This window comes from Manacus vitellinus, unplaced genomic scaffold (assembly GCF_001715985.3).
Source record: "Manacus vitellinus isolate BGI_N305 unplaced genomic scaffold, ASM171598v3 scaffold_67_pilon, whole genome shotgun sequence".
Taxonomy (NCBI): Eukaryota; Metazoa; Chordata; class Aves; order Passeriformes; family Pipridae; genus Manacus; species Manacus vitellinus.
The window spans coordinates 898,673-913,547 of record NW_021940737.1 but is presented as its reverse complement, the minus strand read 5'-3'; the positions used below and the strand labels follow the sequence as shown (position 1 = coordinate 913,547).

At 39.6% G+C, this 14,875-nt stretch overlaps 1 protein-coding gene and 1 long non-coding RNA gene across 21 annotated transcripts in view; one reads left to right on the top strand and one right to left on the bottom strand.

The window, feature by feature from the left end:
• ADGRL2 (adhesion G protein-coupled receptor L2) overlaps positions 1–8,069 on the top strand; it is a 126,274-nt gene extending 118,205 nt beyond the window's left edge. For 8 of the 18 annotated variants that reach the window (XM_018083757.2, XM_018083754.2, XM_018083750.2 and 5 more), the window contains 2 exons: positions 11–139; positions 3,475–8,069. In XM_018083757.2, the coding sequence (XP_017939246.1) occupies positions 11–139; positions 3,475–4,229 (884 nt within the window). In that variant the 3' untranslated portion in view covers positions 4,230–8,069. Of the gene's footprint in view, positions 1–10; positions 140–946; positions 1,714–2,738; positions 2,792–3,474 lie in introns of those variants that run through there. The other 10 variants (XM_008921492.3, XM_018083762.2, XM_018083763.2 and 7 more) reach the window with 3 other exon arrangements.
• LOC108641527 overlaps positions 1,931–14,875 on the bottom strand; it is a 30,457-nt gene continuing 17,512 nt past the window's right edge. For 2 of the 3 annotated variants that reach the window (XR_001922049.2, XR_001922050.2), the window contains exon 5: positions 8,309–8,454. This is a non-coding gene — a long non-coding RNA (uncharacterized LOC108641527). Of the gene's footprint in view, positions 2,206–8,308; positions 8,455–14,875 lie in introns of those variants that run through there. The other variant, XR_003916259.1, reaches the window with a different exon arrangement.

Genomic DNA, 14,875 nt, shown 5'->3' with positions numbered 1-14,875 from the left:
TTTGCTTTAGGAATGACTGGCAATTACCTACTAACAAACCCTCTTCTTCGACCACACGGCACTAACAACCCCTATAACACATTGCTCGCTGAAACAGTTGTATGTAATGCCCCTTCAGCTCCTGTGTTTAACTCACCAGGTGTGCTTATACTTCCTGAATAAACCGCTTTTCTTGGCTCGCTCCACATTCCCTCTTTTCCCCAGACAGAAACCCGAGTTGCAACACCCCAGCCCTAGTGTCTGAATTTCTGTCACTTGGAGAAATACAGTATTGCCAATGTCAGCTTGTAAAACTGCACTATATTATAGTAATGCCTTTGCCCTAACAGTATTTACCAATAATTATCCATGTCTTTAACACAGGTGGCATAAATCTTAATATACTATTACAGGACTGACACCACATGGTCCGAGAGCCCATCTTCAAGATATATATCACTTAGAGGTATCATGTCTATGCAATAAAAGGTTGACTCTAAAGCTTGTTGAGAAAATCCTGCTTCTGGAACAGATTAAATACCAAAGCCCAAGGCATCTTGGCACCTTTGGACACCCCGGTGTAGAAAACTGTATCCAGCATCAAAGAGATCGAAACTATAGTATAGTGCAGCTTTATGTAGATCATTTTCCTGTAGGAAAATCTTGGGATTAACAGTTAGAGCAGTTTAGTTCTGTAGGAATAAAGGGTATCATCACTTACCTAACATTTTGTTGTTACATTATCTACTTGCTTTTTTAAACAATGGTGCAACTCATCAGTAAATATCTTGCAGATACTGTTTGATGAGTCATAACATCACTTTAGTGTAACTGGAATGATTAATCTTTGAAAAAGAGCTCATAAAAAACCTTGTTTCCAGTTTTTATTTCAAGTTTCCTTTTTAACTGAACTGTAGTTTCTATTTTCATTCTCTTGTTTTCTTACTTTCCTTATGCTTTCCTCTAGCAACCTACAGAGAGACAAGTATGGGAGTAAAACTTAACTTTGCCTATCAAATGTAAATTTTTTCAGCATGATTTCTAATGGGCACAATTAAAACATAACTAGCGGTCATGAAGTAGACTCAGCGGGCAAGTGGTTCACAATTTGCAAATGAAATGTTTCCACATTCAAAAAGTACTTGCATACTGCTTTTTGGGAAGCGACACGAGGTCTGTAGCAAACCCCATTGGTAACACGAGTTATGCGATGCTGAAATAATTTGCTGTTTAAAACCAAAGCGGTGTCACGCCAAAATGCTCAACAATTTGCTTATATCTTTATATCCCTACAGTAATCTTGCTACAGGCTATGGAAAGATTTCAAATTAATTACCTGATCGTGGGCAACAAAATTTGCCTCGTCAAACCAATTTGAATATATTCTAGCATGCTTAACTCTGCAGTATATCATAGAAAACTCATTTTGGATTATTATTTTGATATCTGTTTAGCAGAGAAAAAGAAAATTAAAATTACAGAATTAAATCACTTTCATGAGGGAAATGAATCCAGCATGTGGTCCATGTGTTGTCTACTTTTATAAATGCCATATGTTCTTTGCAGCTAAATTCATTGCAAGAAAAATCCTGGAACATACATGAAATTGCCAAACTACAAAGTTGTTTAATCAAAGCTTAAAGAGACCTTTCAAACGACCCTCATCACTGTGTAAATCAGGACACATGGAGAAGACTTACCAATAACACAAATGCAAAATGACGTGCAAATTGCTCAAAATTTATTTGGAAATTATTACTCCATTTTTTTAAAGTTGAAGAAAAAGATCTTTTCATGAGAAAATGCAATTACTTTTTAATTGAAAACAATATTTCCAGAGAGGATTGAATTTTCTAGGATAAGCTGCAGCTTTAATTATCAAAAAAAAAAACCAGAAAATGGGAAAAACATATAATCTTTTTCAAAAAAACTTTTCTCTGATACTCCTCCAAGCCTTGCATATTATGCAGCAGCCTCACAGTGGTCAGTCTCATTTCAGTAAAGTCACTTCATTCTTTCTTTATTTTCCAGACATATCTGTAGATAAAGTGATTTTCTAGGAATGCTCTCACCATCTGACTTCCATGGTTCAGACTGTTTAATTTCTTGCAAAGTTTTTTTCTCTTTTTTTTTTTCCTTTTTTTTTTTCCTTTGCTTGGGAAGCACTGTGCTGTCATGGTTTACATGTCTTTGTGTCTATAGGAAAATCTTTTCTTTATCGAGTTACTGGAAAAAAAAAAAGCCAAAACCAAAAGCATAAAGACCTTAATCATCATAAGACTTCATTTCCCCCCCCTTAAACTCCTTTTCATGTTTTCAGCAGACTTACCCAATCTGTCATTCCTCCAACAGCTCTGAGATATCAGCCATGGCTGATTTCCTCTTCCCATTCCACAACTAATATTTATTCTTTGGTTTAATTTCTGTGACCCATACTTACAGAAATTCCTAACATTTCTGCATTTGACTTCCATGCCCATGGTTAACTGTGGGCCTAACTCTTAATTAACTATTCTGGTTCATTCAGTGCTGTCACTGTGACTGATGCAGACTGCAGGCAAACTCTGACCTTTAGGGGCCTGGGGCCATTGTTGGCAGACAGAATATTAGTGCAAAAAAATTACATTAAGTGGGGAAAGAAAAGCTGTTATTGCTTAGTAATCTAATTTGCTGAACCCTTGCTCTGACTAAGTTGCTGAGAAGCTCAGTAATTCTTCATCATGTTACAATAAATCATTTTACTTTCTTTTATATATCAGCTACTCTTAGGCCAGATAGCCTGAGCAGACAGACATGATGTGAGTTGTCCAAAGTGAGTCATTCCACCTGCTGTCTATCGTGTTGTTGGATGGTGCTTGTGGGCCCTGGTCCCTGTAGTGTGAAAGATGGCTGTCCTTGTTTAACATAAATTCTTTGTATTTATCCATTTTTTTCATTCTTTTCTTTACTTCATCTCAAAAAAAAAAAAAACCAACAGGAAAAAATGTTAGAAACGTTGTTAAAGTAGTTGCTTGCCAGTTATGTGGGTTTATGTTGTACATTTACCTTCAGTTATGTCTGTGATCTAATTCCTTTTTAATTTAGTGTCGTTTAGGACAAATTCTGTTAATTTTCTTTTTCTAAATCATGGTGGTGTACTTCAAAACATAGATGTTTCCAAACGAATTGCTTTGCATTACATATGCAAGGGCATGGAGTGAACAGTTCCTGGTGGAAAAGTCACAGAATTGACACTAAATTAAGAAATTCAAATGCCACTATTCCCCACAGGAAATACACATTGCTATTTTTAGAATGCATCTTTCCTATAAGGTGTGCAACTTGTTTACATTTGGGAATGTTCAATAACCTAACCTTTCTCAAGTTTTACTTCCAAGTACAACTTTGTCCTGAACTACATTAAAGAATTGTGTTAAAAAGAGCAAAAAGAAAAAAACAAACACAAGTGATCAAAGCGTGTCAGGCAATAACCAGAGGTGTCCTTTTCCCTTTCAGGACATTCACTGAACAATGCCAGGGATACAAGTGCCATGGATACTCTACCGCTAAATGGTAATTTCAACAACAGCTACTCGTTGCGCAACGGAGACTATAACGACAGCGTGCAAGTCGTAGACTGTGGACTAAGCCTGAATGATACTGCTTTTGAGAAAATGATCATTTCAGAGTTAGTGCACAACAACCTGCGGGGCAGCAGCAAGAACCACAACCTGGAGCGGGCGCTGCCGGCCAAGGCGGCGATGGGCGGGAGCAGCAGCGAGGACGACGCCATCGTGGCCGACGCCTCGTCTCTGATGCACAGCGACACCCCGGGGCTGGAGCTGCACCACAAAGAGCTCGAGGCCCCGCTCATCCCGCAGCGGACTCACTCCCTTCTGTACCAGCCCCAGAAGAAAGTGAAGCCCGAGGGCACGGACAGCTACGTGTCCCAGCTGACCGCCGAGGCCGACGACCACCTCCAGTCCCCCAACAGAGACTCCCTTTACACGAGCATGCCCAACCTCAGAGACTCTCCGTACCCAGAGAGCAGCCCCGACGTCGAGGAGGACCTCTCTCCCTCCAGGAGGAGTGAAAACGAGGACATTTACTACAAGAGCATGCCAAACCTAGGAGCTGGCCACCAGCTTCAGATGTACTATCAGATCAGCAGGGGTAACAGCGACGGCTACATAATTCCCATTAACAAGGAAGGATGTATTCCAGAAGGAGACGTTAGAGAAGGACAAATGCAACTAGTGACAAGCCTTTAATAGTGTAGCAAAGAAATATTAAAGGCCACGTTCAAGTATTAAAAAGACTTAATTTGCCCCGTGCAGGCTCCCTCATATCTGCTTGAAGAGACAATTCTGTTGACCCTGTGGTTCTCCAGTAACGGAGATGACTGGACCTCGCAGTTCTGTGAATTTTTATAAAACAAAAACTTTGTATATACACAGAGTATACTAAAATGAATTATTTGTTACAAAGAAAAGAAATACCAACAAGGTATTTAAGATATCTTCTGCTGCTGAATTTAACAAAATTGTGAAAAAAAAAAAAAAAAAGAGAGAAATAAACACTTTCCAGCCATTTTACTGCAGCAGTTTGTGAACTAAATTTGTAAATATGGCTGCACCATGTTTTTTTTCCTAGGCCTACATTGTATTATATACAAGGCGTAGGCTTTAAAATCCTGTGGGACAAATTTACTGTACCTTACTATTCCTGACAAGACTTGCAAAAGCAGGAGAGATATTCTGCATCAGTTTGCAGTTCACTGCAAATCTTTTCCATTAGGGCAAAGATTGAATACATGTCTAACCACTAGCAATCAAGCCACAGGCCTTATTTCATATATTTCCTCAACTGTACAATGAACCGTTCTCATGAAAAAATGGCTAAAGAAATTATATTTTGTTCTATTGCTAGGGTAAAATAAATACATTTGTGTCCAACTGAAATATAATTGTCATTAAAAAATAATTTTAAAGAGTTTGAAGAAAATATTGTGAAAAGCTCTTGGTTGCACATACGTTATAAGCTGTTTTTCTTACACTGTTCATAGTACGGTAGTATGTTTAAAATGCAACTTCTACCCATTTTCACTTATTTTTCACTGCAAACAGTGTTCTGCTTTGACAAGTTAGTTTTTATTCTTAAGTTTTTGAATTTTTATTGCCAAAAAAACCATAATTTTGGGAGAAAATTGTTTTAGAAGCCAATTATGCCAAGCCTTGCACAAATTTGGTATAGCTAACAAAGATTGTAACTCAGTTCCCTGTTCAGTCTTTAATCAGGGTTGGGTGGTAAGGGGTAAGGGGGACACTGGACACTCCTCACAAGCTTTCTCGTGAATAAAAGGTGCCTGTCCTTTAAAAAAATAAATAAAACATAACTATTACTCTTCCATATTCCTTCTGCCTATATTTAGTAATTAATTTATTTTATGATAAAAAAAATCTAATGAAATGTAAATTGTTTCAACAAAATTCTGCTTTTTTCATCCCTTTGTGTAAACCTGTTGATAATGAGCCCATCACTAATATCCAGTGTAAAGTTTAACACCTGTTTGACAGTAAATAAATGTGAATTTTTTTCCAAATAGGTAAAATGTGCATTATTATGTACGAAGCATAATTGGCATCAGCAGACCTTCAACCCAGATGTATCCTGCCTAGAATGACTTCTTTACATTTCATGATTTAAGTGGCAAGAATACAACAGAAACTGTGTATGGCTCTACAGAAGGGAGATCTTTACTGTTCCTTAGTCACAATTGAATAGGATCAAACTCAGACATAGCAGGGTCATTAGGAAAATGTACTGTAATTTCATGTATTTACATAACTTTTAAGTAGGCATCTGCACTGAAATTAAAAATAAGGTGGTAAATGCCACTATCATAGTCTCGGCAACAGTAATTAGCAGTTAATTATTAGTGATGAAGATATATTGTTGCAGTGGGGAAAACATGAATAAGCAGCATTTGGCCAGCAGTGTGAGTGCTGTCTGAATAATCTAAATAACCTAAATAATTCATCCGTCACGGCGCTGGTTGGCGTCGGATAAATCAGGATGACTGTCCCTGTTCTACCAGACTGGCGAACTGCAGAAGGCAGCTGATGCCCAAGATGTTATCTACAAATCAGTGGCAAAATTGGAAGTCTGAAGTCTTTGTTGTGTTGATTCCCAAGCCTCTTTTGTCCCTCTCACTGAGGGCCTGTCAGAGATAACACCAAGAACTTCCATTTGTCACCACTTCCAAAGTTGGGTTCTTCCAGATAACTCTCAAATTAACACCCCACCATCACAGAGGCCACATGTGTGCCCACTGTGACTCCATGTGTGATAACAGCAAAAAATTCACTTGAAAGCTGTATTGTTACCTTCTAATGCATTGGAGTATATAAAGTCCATTTGGAAAATAAGTCAATGCATTTTGAAGTATCAATTTCAGAAGAATGTTTTCGGCAAGACTTCCTGCTGTTGAGAAAGTTCAAACTCTGTAAAAAAAATAAAGTCCAGGTTGAGATGGAACCGTGGGGTTCAGGTAATCTCAATATATCTGTACTCAGGACTGTGACACTGTAGTGATTGTTCTTGAAAAAGGCATCTTCACCACCAGCCTTACTGGTAACTCTTGCCAGTAAGTTCCTTAACACTTAAAAGTTACTGTGTTTGCAGTAAAGTCACTGAACATTTAAAATTCAATCAGTACTGGTTTGCTTCTGTTTAGTAGAGATGCTTTAAAAATCCAAAGTCTCTATGAAACAGGACTTTGTTCTGATTCAGGGTGTACAGCAGACTCCTCGGAGCAAAAATTATTCCCTTAGTCTGTCTGACAACTTGAAAACATACTTGCTGCCTTCTACCTAGGAAATCATGTTCTTAAGGGTTTAAAAATTGTGGTGCTCAAGTAATTACAGTACACATGACCTAATAACTTCACCAACTTTCTTCAGAATCTTCAACCCTAGTTCAAGCAAGCACTCCTTTGTGTCTAACTAAAGGTGGCAAAACTACAGGCTGGAGGAAGGTTTGTAGTGTTGTGATCTTAAATATATATTAAATTGCAAATGTAATAAGTACTCACAAAACAAGAAAATGTAGCTGATGAACCTAAGATGAAGCAGCTGAACCTAAGTATCATAAGGGAATTCTTTTGTTAGCTTCTTTGTAATGCAGATGTTGCTTTTTAGTGAGCCTGGTTTTTTTTTTAATGTTGAGCTAGTGAGAGTCCTGTGTTTAGCTAGCAGCCAATACATTGCCAAATTTCTGTTGGTGTAACTTCTCAGTGTAGTAGGTTACAGTATAATTATATAGCTGACAGCTTATTGTAATTTCTTTATGTTCTCTTCTCACATTCCTGCCATCTTGGGATCAGAAGGACAGAAGAATTCAGAGGAAGAGTTCAAGAATAGTGAAATAATGACAGCAGAATTAATGGAAACAAGTGTTTCTTCAGGGTCATCAGTTAACCAGTTCCTATGATGGTGCCAAAGATATGCTGCTATTTTAGGCACTGTCTTTCAGAAGAGCTGTAATTTTCTTATGGCTAGTTATCTCCTGTTACTATCAGTGTTAACCCTACTGGCTTAGTTCAATTCTTCCTTGTAACTTCAGTCCAATTATATTAATTCCTACAAAAGATTGAATGGGATGTGCATTTAGTGAACTGTTGTATAATGGTGCTATGCATTGTTTAATATAAAATACATCTCAATTCTACATAAGTGAACCATAACATGAAGAAATGCAACACTGGTAATAACTTTATAGTTTAAATTAACCTTTATCTGTGAATTCTACAATACACCTTTGCTTCTTTTAAATTTGAAATGAAATTAATAAAGTTTACATATATTCACTTATGTAGGCAATAAAGGGTGTTTCAAATTGCCATAAGTTATGGATAAAATATGTGTCATATTTCATGTCCTAATTTTTAAGGAAATTTTTTTTAACTACACAGAAGAGACATTAAGAGAGCAACGGTTGTTATCCCATTTTGCCTCAAAACTAACAGAACTTCTCTATTCTAGACTTGATTATATGGCAACATATCGTAGTGTAAACTTTTAATCCCTGAATAAAATTACTTTTTAAATCAAGAGAAGCTACAGGAAGATGATTATATGTATCTGTACAACATTTTACTCACTAACTCTAGGGGACAATGAGGAATGGAAAATGATGGGATACAGCAGTAATTCTTCAGTTCCACCTCAGTAACCCTGCAAAGACACACCAGGGAGGTCACAGCAAAGCTTACCTTAATATTTTTTTTAATAGATGGTGACAATCACCCTCCACACTGATGAAGAGCATTGCTACCATTTCAGCAAGCAGGGCTCTTGCTGTGTGACTGCACTGCCAGGTGAGGACCCCAGACCGATGGATGCCACTGGCATGCTGAGTCTCTGCTCCACAATGACACCACAGCTTGGAATCCAGCTTTGCACTGAGTTGGATATAAAAATTACCACTGTCACGGCCCTGGAAACAAGATATCCATGTGTCTCACTTATACAAACGTTTCATAAATTAGTAGGAACTCAGTTAATGACTCCAGCTCAATCATCTGGCTCTGCCAAAAGTCTGGAGCAAGGGGTCATTAGAACCATGACTGTTACAGCACAGTGTTTGGGGCTGTTCCAGGAAAATCTTCCTGTGGTTTTTAGAACAACAACTTCCAAATCCCTTTATTCATGCAGGATAAATTCCCAATGGTATTTCATTAATTCATGCCTAAGAGCATTAATATCTCAGGGTATTATGTCATCATCAGTCTCAGCCGCTCCCCATCAGAGTCCCTGGCATGGGAAGGGATCCCAGCCCGGGGCAGCCTGAGTGCTTCAAATGCTGCTGGAAAGCACAAAACCCTCAGCTCAGCAGCAAGGAGATTTCAAAGGGCCATCCCATATAATGCACCAGCTGCCTCAGTCATCCTTCTGGGATCCCAGATGCAGAAAGCACATTCAGAATAGGGAGTTCCGTAAAGAAAATCCTTCTGCAGCAAAGTTTGTGACCTGGACCATTTCTTCCTTGGGTGCACACCTCCTTTTGTATGTTGGAGTAGGAGCCCTGGCACAATGGAGACTCTGCACTGCCAAACACTTCGAAGTTTAGACAGCAAAAAACCATCACTGAGCCCAAAAACATCAGTGCATATTAAAAGCTCTGATTCCCAAATAGAAGGCAGCAGGTTATGGGCTTTTCTAATGGAGCAGCAGGATCTCTGCAGATAGCAGTGAACAGCTATCTGGAATAACTGTTCCAGTCCTCTTGTAGCATAAGAATTGTTTTAAAATAACATAATGCTTTTGAACATTTGGCCTCCATGATTGCTTAAGAGAATAATTCCCAAAGGTTAATGAGGTTTTCATTAAAATAATTCATTTTAACTCTCTTTAAATACACCTCTTTGCTGCCTTTTTTTTCTTTTGCATTAGCAATATAAATAGAAGCTTCTTAGCTTGTATTTTTCACACTACTCATTGTTTAAAATACTTCCCTTTTGTTTCCTATTACTTAACTTCTTTCTAAGCAAAGCCTTGTTTTCAGCCTCCTCCATCTCTCCAATCATTTAGTTGCCAGGCTCCAGAATTACTTTTCATCATATGGTTTAAGAGATAGGGCAAGAACAGAATTATAGGTGAATTGCTGATGTTGATTTATGGATGGGAGTTGTATTTTCTATTCTGGGCTCCTCCTGGCCCCCATGGTCTCACATCATGTTTTGTTTTCACAGGATCCCTTCACAACACGCTATCCCACTAGGCTGATCATAGTAAATAATGACCTAAATAGTTATGGTTAATTTAGAGCCCTGCAAAGCCTACAAATACTTCCAATTATTCCCTTGAATGTGTGCCCAACCTTGCATTTGTCAGCACTGCATTTCATCTGCATCACACTGCCCATTTATTCACTTTGTTAACCCAGGTCAATCACAATCTTCCCTAGTTCTGATTAACTGAAGTCATTCTCTGTGAACAGCAAACAGTGCCACCCCTCTGACAGCATGTTCATCCCATTTTCAGATTGCACCAGTTGGGTGGAGTGTTGGGGCTCTATACCATTAGCCTTTTGCCATGCTCAAAAAATTGAACATTTAATCCTGCTCTACCTCTTAGTTTCTAAGGCACAACTACTTTAGCTCTCACTTCTTTAAAACTCGTTTGCTTTAATGGCTTCTTGGTAGGGATATTTTTATAAGGACTTTTTAATTTTTAAATCCAAATAAATTACATCAACCATTCCCTCTAGTCTCAACAGCTGCACGATTGACTTAATTTTAGTATGTTAGAGAGGCACAATTTCCTTGCCCTAAGCAGTTACATCTCTTTTGGCAATGTTTTCTCTGCACTTTGTGCTTAAATGGGGATCTGCTGGATGTCAGACCCAAAAAGCACTTCACTGTTCAAAGTGAAACTTTGGTGGAATTTAGGCACTGAAATCCCAGGTACAACAGGCATTATCTCAGGGACAGAATTGATTCTAACCTTGCAGACAGGTATATTTTTGTCTCTGAAGACCTTTTCCCATCCCCCGTTTGGTGTCTGTGTTCACAGTTGTGTTGTCACAGCACAGTGAGCCAAGGCAAGCCAGGCACCCTGAGCAGGGTCACTGCTTTGCTGTGCTCACCAGTGCAGCCTCTGAATGCCACAGGCCAGAAATCAGGTTCCAAAGGAGCTCCTTCCCTCCCCTGCCGAAGCTCCAGCCCTGGCAATGACCACAGCTGGTCTGGAGATAAGGGAGAAGCCCCCGAGTCCAGGGAACTTTGCAGTGTAAACACCAGCACTGGAGCTCCACAGCACCCACGGATCTGCCCCCCCTCCAGCTGGAGCCCTGCAGCAGGACCTGCATTTGACAATCTCTGCAGACCTCTGTGACCCCATGTGTATCCCTTTGCTATGGAAAACAGGCTGTAAAATTTCTCTCAGCTCTTTGGTTTTTAATCACGTGGCAGCTGAATGCTCTGAGGGGTCCTGACTCCTGCCTGTACACATTCCAGAGCTCCAGGGGTTTGATGTCCATCCTGCACAGGAGGCTGTGTGAAGCTGCAGAAGGGCCACACTGTGCCATGTTCAGTGCCCTGTGAGGCTACTGCTAGAACCCTTCCTGAGGAGAGAGTCAACCATAGCTCAAATGACCCATGACAGGGTTTTCTCCATGAAAAAGCCCAAACAAATGCAAGTTTATACAAAATAGTAAAGGTTTCTGAGCACAGTAGTGGTTGCTGGAAGAGCCTGGACTTTTTTCAAAAGCTGGGGTGGAAGAAGAGTACAGACAGATAGAGAAGAAAATAAAAGGACACTATAAATCAAATGAGGTGCAGGATTATTTTTGCCCTTTCTCATTGCTCTCCATTCCAGCACTACCAGCTGCTGCCCCTTCAAGGCAAGACAGAAAAATCTCAGTGGTGTCAATCTGTCTGGGTAATTTGACAAAAATATTTCAGAGAAGCATTTCTAACTCTTCAAACTTGTTGCTTCATGTTTATGGCCTGTCATTGCCAGATCACAATATGCTTACAGAAAGCAGTCCAGGAATGTATCATTTCTAGCATGTCTTGAAATTTTCAAAGCACACTTTCAAAACCCAATTTAACCAAAACAATCTCCTCAAAGGACCAAAACTCTACCAAAATCATGGAAAATAAACAGTCAAAACTACCAAACAGAAAGTTGATGAGAGACTTGCCTTAGCATAGGTTTCCTAAAGCCATGAACACACCCTTCCCTGAGAATAAGGTTGATTAGTGCCAGCAAGGCAGCACTGCCTGTCCAGAGGAGCTGTTAATGCACAAGTGCTGTACTCACTCCTCAGCAGCACTTCAGGGATCTGCTCTATGTCCAGTCTTAGAAGTTTTAAAAATATCTGCAGAGACAATGTTCATCTCATATTTAAAAGATCACAGTCCTGAATGAATGCTAAAATCAAGCAAAAGTATAAATAAAAATGACAGCCATACATAAAGGCCAACCCACAGTTAAGGACAGAACTGCTCCCCCAAAGTGCTGTGTACTTTGCTGAGGACCTTTCATCATCCAGTTCACGGTGGGCACACAGAAGTTGCTCTCAATGCAGATGCAGAAAGTTCAAGAAGCTAAATTCTGAATAGTCTAACATCTAAAGAAAGCAGAGAGCTGCTGCAGGGGGTTTCTTCTAGGTCTCAGCAAAAGTTTGATGCAGTTAACTAGCACTTAGGAGATTACTTGGTCTCCCCATGTCAAGATAAGAACATGTTACAGGCTGCTTATAGTTATAAGTGTTCCAATTAGGTCAACTTGATTATTGTTCCGTGGTTTGATAGATTCTGTATTTAAACTAATTTCAAATACTAATTTTTAGACCTTTTCTGTGAACTAGTAAATCAAGTGCAATTTACTCATGGAATTATTCTTTTCTTTCTTAATGCTTCTTCCCCCTGGCTTGTAACTTTAATTAGAACCTGCTATCTGTTCACAGTGGTAATGGTAACAGTTGTCACTAGAGTACAGAGGCAGAGATTCATCTCATAGTGGCACTTTGACATTAAAACCTGACAGTCTTGCTGGCTATGCATCTGTGAATACCATCCACTAATGCTTTATTTCCCTGCCACCCTGAGCTCCACACTCCAAACACTAACAATCTTTTAACCATCCAATAACGCGTTTTTCAAAACACTAGAAACTGTGCAAAAAATAGCTTCATTTGAAGATAAATACCTGCCTGAAAAGGTTATCCAGCCCATCAAGATTTCTTTCTTATTACCATAGATTTTCCCAAGGCAGTATTGTTTCTTGAATAATTATTGATCTAAGCAATTGTGTGCTAAAGCAGTCTGATTCACTCATTAAACATACACACAGAAAAGCACTTGGTTGCCCCGGTAAAAACAAACAACTTCTCTTCTTTCTGCCCACTCCTCAACCCTTCCCTAAAATATGATGATTACGTTGAAATGTAATCAGTTAATATTTGATTTGCATTTGTCAGGAAAAGGAAGCATCAAATATATTTCTTTAGAGCAGAGGAATTAGGATCTGGAAAATCGTCCAAATAACACTAGCCTTGTTTGGTTTGTTTCTTGACACACTGATTCAGAAGTTTCAGTAATTTGAAAGGAGTCTTCTAGCAACTAGCTGCAAGCAGTGAGCTCCCAAAAGTTTGCCAACCTATTATTTAGATAAACTTTTCCTTCCAATAAAAACTAACTCCTTTTTCATCATGTGATATAGAAAATTGTATCTGATTAAAAGTATCAGGAACAGAACAGCTTTCAAGGTCTCTGTTCACTGCACAGACACAGACAGACTGCTCTTGAAATGGTCTGCACCCCTTGTGTAAGAGTCAGCAGCACCAGTTAGGAACAGGGCTGTGAAGGTATCCTTTAGCAGAGGCTGCCATTTAAAGGACCTTTTTTTTTGCACTGACTGATGTACCCCATGAATGGGACAAAGTTGCATTTAGCCTCCCAAATCTACGTCTCTTCAGGCACACAGCACCACTTGCCTATAGAAAAGCTGCATTCTGCTGAATGAATGGTGACAGTGCTTAAAACAGGCAAAGGAAAGGGTTCCTGCATATCAAATATTCAGTCTTCAGTTGCCCTCACAAATAGGACAAGAGAATAACCTAAAGTGTCTCCAAGGGACAGGGCAGTTCAGCACTGTCTGCTGTGTGCCACGCAGTGAAGTACAAGAGGTTATATTCCTGGTGAGGAAAAGTGGTAACTCCAGACAAATGAAGGCTCAACAGCTGTGACTCTGCAGTCTGGGAGCCCTGGGTGCAGGAGGCACCAGGACTTCTGCATAGCCTGCTCTGGTTCCCTGCCCATGGCAGGGGAGGTGGAACTAGATGGCCTTTTAAGTCCTTTCCAACCCAAACCATTCTATGATTCTGACTTACTGAAAGCATCCAGTTGAAAAAAACCAGTACTGGGAATGAAATTTAATTCACTAACTCCTACATTTGAGAGATCAGGAAGACACCTGGTTACCTTTGGTGAACTATGGAAAAACACTGTGGCCTCCTGATACAACCCTCTGTGAATTCAGAGGGTTTGTTTCAGTATTTCAGTATTTTTCTGAAATACTGAAAGATTGTCACAATCATCCCATTGTAGTTATGAGTCAGTACACAAGCAGGAGTTCTGCTAGAACAGGGAGTGGCAGAGCATGCAGGATATGCCCAAATAAGTTTTTGCCTCAATTTATGCCAAGACAAAATTAGCATATTTTGATTGAGGTCTGTGAGATTATTCCAGTCCTGCACCAGTTAACAGGAGCAGAGTGAGCTTTGCTGGCTGGTACCACCTATTTCCTGCCATTCCTCTCTGTTGCTCACCCCCTCTGTTTTATTACCTTATCACAGAGCCAGTGCTGTTCCACATCCATGCACTCCTCCTTGTAGCATCACTGCTAAATTTAATGCTCACTACTTAATCAATTTTCTCTCAACAGGTAAGGAATAATTGAACAGTTGGGGGGTGGGGAATGACAAGATTGAGTGTGTTGTTTCCTCGTAGGAAACAAGACAACTCACCCATTTATGTTTATGCATAATTCAATTTATTCCATTAGCCAAACGACCCTAAGAGCAAAGAAATCCATGTCAACCCATCCAGTTGGTAGAAAATAACAGGTACCCTGTGCTCCAAGCCCAGCACTGGGCCACAATAAATAACATTTTCAACCAGAAGAAAAGTGAAGAGAGCAGAGGACAGGAACTTTTGCAACATATTTCTCTGTTGCCATCTTTTGTTCTGCCATCAGCAGCAGATTGCTGTTCATAACAGCAAAGCCCCCAGTGAAGCCCTGGCCCCAGCTAAATCAATGGCAAAAGTTTTTGCTGACTTCAGTGAGCCTGTGATTTCTCTTCTGAATCATCAGGAGAGCCTTTCTGTATTTCAGTTTGCTGATTCTTA